Here is an 8,112-nt window from a genome sequence, read left to right on the forward strand (position 1 = left end):
TTTTATTTCTTGCCCATTCCTATATCTTCTAGAGAAGTTTGTTTGTATCCCTTGCCATCCACCCCTGCCTCTTTGAGAAGATATTGTTACTGTTTTGCCTGTTTTGGTTTCCAACTCATGGGCTCAAACAGTCCTCTTGCCTCAGCCTCATGAGTAGCCTCATGAATTGTAGACACACACAGTAATGCCTCCTTTCTCTTTTTAAAAAATTTTAAATTATGTTTCTGTTTATTTGAAATGTGCATATATGCATTTGTGGGGACTGGGGAGGAGTGCAAGCCATTGATATATGTGGAAATCATAGGACAACTTGATCAGAGGCCAATCTACCTTTTACCATGTGGACCCTGAGAACCAAACTCAGGTCATCATCAGATTGGCAACAGGCTACCTTTACTTAGCCATTTCGCCAGCCCCAATAGATCTTTAAAGTTTCTTATCATAGATATACTTAAGAGTTAGATCCTCCTTCTCTGCTTTCCTTTTAATCTCCTCTTCCGTTTCTTTCTTACTATTTATTTTGTTTTTATTTTTGTGCATTTGTACATGCTCACAGCCAAGGAGTTTAGAAGAGGGCAGCCAATCCCCTGAAGATGGAGTTGCAGGAGAGGGGGTAGAGGTTGTGAGCCACCTGCAATGGATGCTAGGAATTGGACCCAGATATTCTCTGCAAAAGTAGTCTGAGCTATTAACCCCTGAAACATCTCTCCTCACCCTCCCCTTAAAGTTACTTATTACTGCTTTGTATGTACATGATATTTGGATATGATTGGGGCACACATACCATGCTACATGGAAGTCAGGGTTTGCATTGTCTGTCCTCTTCCATCCTGCGATCTGGGGCGTGGGACAAGCTCTTTTGTGCCGTCTTGGTGGTGCTATTGATCTTATAGTTTATGCTTTGATAATATGTTTAACACTTGCCAAATTCAGGGTACAAAGATTTATCCCCATTTTCTGTCTCATTTTTCCTTATACTTCATGAGGTGAGTGTTTCAGCCCTAGCTGGTTTGTTGGGTATGTTCCCAAAGCTGTCTTCAAACTCATGGTGATCTTCCTGCCTCAGTCTCCCAAGTGTTGGGACTATAGGTGTGCATCACCAGGCCTGGCTTTTGCCTTTTGTTTTGAGAGTTTTGTAGTTTTACATCTTTTAAAAATGACACTTCAGGGCTGGAGAATTGAATCAGTGGTTAAGAGCACTTGTTGTTGCAGAGAACCGGGTTCAGTTCTTAGCATCAATAGAGACTCACCACCTTCGGTACCAGTCACACATGTGGTTCACAGATGTATATGCAGGCAAATACCCATACACATAAAATAATAAAAATACATCTTTAAAAAAAAGATTACTTCACAAGTACCTTGGTATTTTTTTTCCCCTATATACTTATTTTTAATTAAGTATGTGGGTGTTTTGCCTGCTTGTATGTCTGTGCCTGTGGAGGCCAGAAGAAGGCATCAGACCTCCTGAAACTGTAGTTAGAGGTCCCAGGTCCTCTGGAAGAGCAGTGTGTGCTTTCAACCACTGAGCCTTCTTCCTGGCCCCTTTTGGTGTTGACTATTGGCTAACATGGCTGGACATTAAACTCAAGGACATTCTGTCTCCTTATACTCCACTCAATCCAGGGCTAAGGATGTATGCCACCATTCCTGACTTTTATGCGGGCTGCTGCAGATCTAAGCTTGAGTCCTCAGCTTGCACAACAGATGCTTTCCTGCTGAGCTGTCTCCCAACTCTCATCCTTTTATTTCATACATTAAGTTCTATGATTTGGTTTCAGTTCTCTGTAGTATGAGCTGTCCTGAAAATGCTGAAGAGAATGTTTTTCACAGGGAGCACATCTTAATTATAAAAAACTTACAATTATATAGTCAGGTATAGTGGAACATGCCTGTCAGCCTAGCACTTGGGAGGTAGAGGTAGGAGAATCAGAAATTCAAGGATGCCCCCTGATTACTGGAGACCTTGCTTCAAAAAATCCAGTTTACATTAATAAAACCTCTAAAAGTAGTCCTCTCCCATGCTGCTAGTGGGCAGTGGCACTCTTCAGGCTGCTCGCTCTGGGACCCAGATCTTCCATCTCATCTGCCTACTACCCAGGCCTGTATTTTTCTGTGACTGCTTAGGTAAAGTATCATAATTGGGCCACTCAACATAATTCTGAAACATTTATGGAGATCCAGGGCACTGATTGCAATTTGCTGACAGGGTCATGTTCCCTCGAGGGACTGAACAATATCCTTGGCTCTCTCAGCTTCTAGGGCTCCAATAGCTAACACTACCAAGACACACACACGCGCGCACCCAGACATACACACAATCTCACAAGGGGCTGAAGGGCATGAGAAAAGACTCAGTGATTAAGAGCATATCCTGCTTTTAGAAAGTCACGTTCAGCCCACAACACATCAGGTAGCCCACAACCACCTCACGAGAGCTAGGGCTGCTTCTCTGTGCTAGGACAGCATGTTTCAGATCTAGAATTCAATCAGTACTGCTCCCTGCCAAAATAAAATCATCAACGGATTACAAGGACCTCATTTCTCTATAAGGTCACACACTTTCTGAAGTTGTGGGTAGGTATGAATTTGGGGACAGTTGCTCCTTCCTGCATGTGCAGCGGAGCCCACATTTGTGTCTCATCTCCTAGTTCATGCCCTAGATGCTGCTTTCCCTCTCTACCTGCTTCAGCTTGAGGCTCAGTTGTCACTTTCTTGTGAGATCTGGCCAGACCATACTGTGTTGTGTCTGTCAGTGAAACAGTGACCTGCTAGGTGTATTGGATCTAGGCTCCTCCCCTGATTCCAAGCTCTCTTAGAGGTTTCTTTAAGTTAACTATTATTATTTAGCATGTCCTTCATCTAAGCACTTTGCTCATGGGGAAGCTGATTTAAGGAGAGTCTGCTGACAGTCTCTTCTCAGCCCTAGCAGCAGTGTAAGGGTGTGGCCCGTGTAGCTCAGGGGCCAGGGCCTTAGCAAGCCTGTGTAAGGTGTTGAGTCTCATCCACAGCACTGCAACAAGATGAGGCTGTAGAGGTGACTCAGTAAGAAGGGCACTTATGGCTCTTTCAGATGACCCACAGTTCCCAGCACCCACATCAAAACTACCGTTAACTCCAGCTCCTGGGAATCTAATGATTTCCCAGTTTTGGTCTCCATGGGATCTCGCTCACACAAAAGAGTAATATAAAAGTAATATAATCCTTTTTTTTTCTTTTTATCTTTTCTTTTCTTTTTTTTTTTTTAGAAAATGCACATTTTGCATATGTATGTATGTATGTATGTCTGTATGAGGGTGTCAGGTCCCCTGGAATTGAGATTACAGACCGATGGGAGCTGCCGTGTAGATGCTAGAAATTGAACCCAGGTTTTCTAGAAGAGGAGCCAGTGCTCATACCTACTGAGCAATCTTTCCAGCCCCCATAAAATAAATCTTACACGCACGCACGCACGCACGCACGCACAAACACTTTAAAGTGTCCAAGGACTGGTTGGAATTAAATTAGTGCAGCTAGCTAATGCACTGAAAGATTGAGCAGGCAGGTGGGCTGTGCATCAGGACACTGCTCAGCTGATACCTGGGACCTGAATCCCATCCTCAGCATCACACAGAGTGAGAAAAGGAAGACATGGCACTGTAGAGGACAAGAATGCACATGATGGTATATGCCTTACCCAGAAGGGAACATTTGAGGCAGGGAATCAGGTGTTCAAACCTGCTACATGAAGCCCTGAATCAAAACAAATAAGTAATTAACAATAGTATTAGTAGTAAAAGTGATAGGAGATCTGCATACAACACAGTGGCCTGAGCTGTGTGAGCTGCAACCTCACATAGTGGCTAGAGTAAGGGTTCTGAGAGTGATGGCTGCTAGCCACTGTGGGCACTTGATTCCACTGCACTCCATACTAATCAAGGCTATTACCACTATGTCTGACCTCAATTCACTCCCTAGGGGCCACACGATAGAGCCAGTTTCCATTACTTGTCCTCTGACCACCATTTCCACTGCCACATGTGTGTACACAGTCAGTCAATCCTTAAGTGAATTTTAGATGGTGACAGAGCCTGGAGCAAGGTCTTTTGGGTATCTGTATCGATGTGGCTGGGCTTTTGCCTGGCCTATTTATGATCATGTGTGGTCAGTCTTGAGTGGGCACTGGGTGGAGCATCAAAGTAAAGGGGCACTGATCTTTCCTACCTTCAGGAAACAAATTGAGGTTCCCAGTAGATACTGTGCCCTGAGCCAGCCATGCTGGAAGGATGTCAGTGTGGGGGCCTCCTCCCTCCCTAGCCGGGCCCCAGGAATGCGCCTCGAGGCCTCTCTGTGTCGACCTGGGTGCTGGCTGTCCTATTTTACCACTATTGACCCTGAAGGCTATCGAGGAAGGCACGCTGGAGGAGATCGAAGAGGAGGTCCGGCAGAAGAAATCCTCACGTAAGCGTAAGCGAGACAGCGAGGCCGGCTCCTCCACCCCGACCACCAGCACCCGCAGCCGTGACAAGGATGAGGAGAGCAAGAAGCAGAAGAAGCGTGGGCGGCCACCTGCTGAGAAGCTGTCCCCAAACCCACCTAACCTCACCAAGAAGATGAAGAAGATTGTGGATGCTGTGATCAAGTACAAAGACAGGTAAGCTGAGACAGCGGTGGAGGGGTTCCTGAGGGGAATGGAGAAGCGTAGAGAGTAGGACCTGGTACATAGCCACACTGAAGGCCTGTGTTTTCATGGTCTAAAGCAGGGATACATACAAGTATCTTCCACCATGACAGGAAAAGAGCAGGAGGCACTATGTGGGTATCAGCAAAGGTGGCATGTGGCAGTTGCTCTGTCTGAGGAAGGGCTGGTCTGAAGGAGCACACCCTGCAGTAGTAGCAGCAAATGCAGCTGTTGGTATGGTGATGGTTGCTTAGGTTATGGCTTGGTAGACAATGACTACAGCCTCTGTTCTTCCTGCTGCATGTCTGTAGTTCTTCTCCCTGTGTCAAGGGTCATGAGATGTTGAGAGTTTGTGGACCTTGTCTTGTTCCTTGCCAGGTTCCACTTACTCTTAGAGTAGAATGTCTGGTGATATTTGCCCACATGTGAGGCAGGTGCATGTTTTCAGCTGTGTTGAAGCCAGCATCAGGCTGTTCTGCTCCTCCATGGGTGATGCTGTGTGGTTTCCATGCAGGCCTTGACTAGCCTAAGGTGAGGTTTGCTCATTTTCCAATGCTTGCTGTCTTAATTTACCTTTCTAACACACACTGCGCTGGGCCTGCCCTTAGTGGAGTTTTTAGGTGACAGTTTTCTGTGACTCAGTAAGCAAATTGTAAAAGGGTTTTGTCATCCAGAGAAAAGAGTTAGAGCAAGTTGTGAGTCTTCATATACATCTGGGAAGAGTCAGCTAGTGAAACAGTTTAAGGGTGGTTATGGTACCTAAATGGAACCAATTTGCAGTGAGTGCAAATTGGATGAGACGATAGCTCTGTGGGCAAAGTTGCTTGCCAACAAGCCTGGTGGTCTGAAGTTGATCCCCAGGACCCAGTTGGAGAGAACCAACTCCTACATGTTGTTCTTTGCCTCCACATGTCCGTTCTGGCACAAATTCTCCAGCTTGATCTGAAAATGTAGTGGGAGCGGTTTAAAAATGAGTGCCAGCTGCAGTTCACTGCCTTCATCTCTCAGGCAGATTCCACACAGAAACTAAATGGAGGACTCCTGTGTTGAGAGAAGAACTTATTTCAATACTTGTTTTAGATATAGAGTTGTAAAAGTCCAATGAAAATAACTGGCCTCTGGCTTATGTGTTCTATTATGTCTTTGTGTATATGGTTACATGCTTTCACAGGCTTGCCTGTTCCTACACTGTTGTTATGAGGAAACTTAAACTGAATTGAAGGAGATTTGAAGGTCAGAGGGAAGACAAGATGGCTTTTGAAGTGAGCCCTCCTGAGGTTTGGGGATAGCCACTTGAGAAGACAACCCTTGACCCCTCTTACATATCATAAGCATCTTTTCCTTTGAAATAGATTATGGTTGTAAAATTCTGAAGGGTAAAACAGTATTTTAGAAGAAACCACCAGCAAAGACCTTCCATCGTCCCTTCAGTGGGACACAGAAGCCAGCTATCACTAGTGACTGAGAAACTAGAGTTCAGAAAATCAGGTCACCACAGGATGATTCCCTTGCAGTAATGCAGATTCTTGCCAAACTGTGAGAAGATGAGTTAATATAAACATGGACAAGAGGTATGAAGACTTATCTCCTCAAAGGACTTCTTGGTGATCCACTCACCATGGGAAGGAGCGCCAGGATTCCTGCATACATCAGAACATCAGGAAATGCACACTAAAACCAGAGTGGCTTCTGTGTGCTGGTGGCCAGCCTTGGGGTTGGGGCTAAGGCTAAGGCAAGATGATCACGAGTTTGAGCCCAGTCTGAACTACATAGTGAAAACTTATCTCAGAAAACAACAAAAATGAGCAAGGGGGATGATGGATGCCTTAGTGGGGAAAGACACTTGCCACCTGCCACCAAGCCCAGTGGCCTGAATATGATATCCGGGACCTACATGGTAGAAAAGGATTGACAAGTTGTCTTCTGACTTCCATGTATGTGCTTGTGGTATAAGCTCCCACATACATATACAATAAGTATGGTTAAAAAAAAAAACTGAGCCATTAAATTAATTTTTTTTAATTAAAGAACTGAGAGACATCCAAGAGATCCAAAATTTTGGCAGGTGATGGCAAGATCTTTTTTTTTTTTTAATAGTATAGAACAGAGTTTACTTAGGGCATGGGGAGGAGAGTTAAGAGAGTAGCAGAGGCAGAGAAAGGCAGAGAGAAGGAGAGTGTAGAGAAGTAGAGGCCAGCCATGACCACGTGGAGAGAGCGGGGAAAGGGAAGGGGAGCAAGAGGGCAAGATGTTAGAGGCGAGAGATAAAGAGCAGGTGCCAAGATCTTGAAGCAACTAAGCCTCCTCCTCTGAGCAGAGCTTGGCATACATTCTCCTCTGTGCTAGTTGTCCCAAGAACCCAGCCCATGTTCATGGCATCAGGGTTTCAGTCTTCTAGACAGAAAGAAAGCATGGACAGGGAATGAAGCTTTGGCAACTGTAATAGCCTCTGTCTGAGAACGGTGGGCACAGATACTGCTGCTGTCTAGAGGGCCGTTATCTACAGAGCACTGTGCACATCAGCATGGGTGAAGTTCTGAACAGACCCACTGTGCTAGACGGAGAGCAGCAAGACCCTCTAGAAGTGGGGCCTGAGTGGTAATCTGCCCAAGCGGGACTCTAGGTAGCTATGAATGTTGAATCTTTATTTCTAGATGTGAGCATGACAGCAGTAAGGTCACTGACAGTGTGGGCACTTTGCCAGAATTTAGTGTATCTGGAGTAGTACGTGTGAAAATTTTGTTACTTTCACCATGTAGAACCAAGTGCCAAGGCCTCGGTCACTTTCAGAGGAGCCAGTTTATCATTTGTGCATTCTGTACCCTACTGAAAATGCTTCCTTCACCTCATGTCATTATCCATGGTGTAACAGATGACTCACCCAGCAGTAGAACAGAGCAGTCTCCAGAGCACAGACGATGTCATTGTGGGGCAATTGGTAAGGCGAAGACTCTCTCGGAGTTGGTGTGTCAAGACGATTCTGTTGCAGGGTCCAGCCTCCTTATGTGTAGTAAGAGTGAGACCTGGTACTGCTCACCTAGTGGGGCAGTGACCCTGGGGATCAAGAGGTCTTGGGGTTTGATACTTGGTTTCTGTGAGTGGACAGTATCAAGGAACCCAGACTCCAGCAATGCCGAGGATGGTCCCAGGAAGCCTCTGAGGGTGGTGGTGAGCTCTGGTTTCATTGGAAGCAGGTCCCTGCACCCTAGCATGGGTTTCTGATAGCCACAGTCACGTGTCACCTGAGGAAAGACAACCTTGCCTCATTTTTCTGGTCAGATACCTACCTTACTTTGTTAAGAAATTTTCTTTTTGCCAGGCGGTGGTGGCACACGCCTTTAATCCCAGCACTTGGTAGGCAGAGGCAGAGAAACCCTGTCTTGAAAAACCAAAAAAAGAAAAAAAAGAAAAAAAATTCTTTTCTTTTTTTTTCTTTCCTGTTTTTTTTTTTT

General features: G+C 45.4%; 1 protein-coding gene across 6 annotated transcripts in view; it reads left to right on the top strand.

The window, feature by feature from the left end:
- The window catches only part of Smarca4 (SWI/SNF related, matrix associated, actin dependent regulator of chromatin, subfamily a, member 4), an 87,197-nt gene that overhangs the window by 67,457 nt on the left and 11,628 nt on the right, over positions 1-8,112 (top strand). For 3 of the 6 annotated variants that reach the window (XM_031345500.1, XM_031345502.1, XM_031345503.1), the window contains one exon: positions 4,380-4,633. In XM_031345500.1, the coding sequence (XP_031201360.1) occupies positions 4,380-4,633 (254 nt within the window). Of the gene's footprint in view, positions 1-4,370; positions 4,634-8,112 lie in introns of all 6 variants that reach the window. The other 3 variants (XM_031345498.1, XM_031345499.1, XM_031345501.1) reach the window with 1 other exon arrangement.

Source organism: Mastomys coucha, unplaced genomic scaffold, assembly GCF_008632895.1.
Source record: "Mastomys coucha isolate ucsf_1 unplaced genomic scaffold, UCSF_Mcou_1 pScaffold23, whole genome shotgun sequence".
Taxonomy (NCBI): Eukaryota; Metazoa; Chordata; class Mammalia; order Rodentia; family Muridae; genus Mastomys; species Mastomys coucha.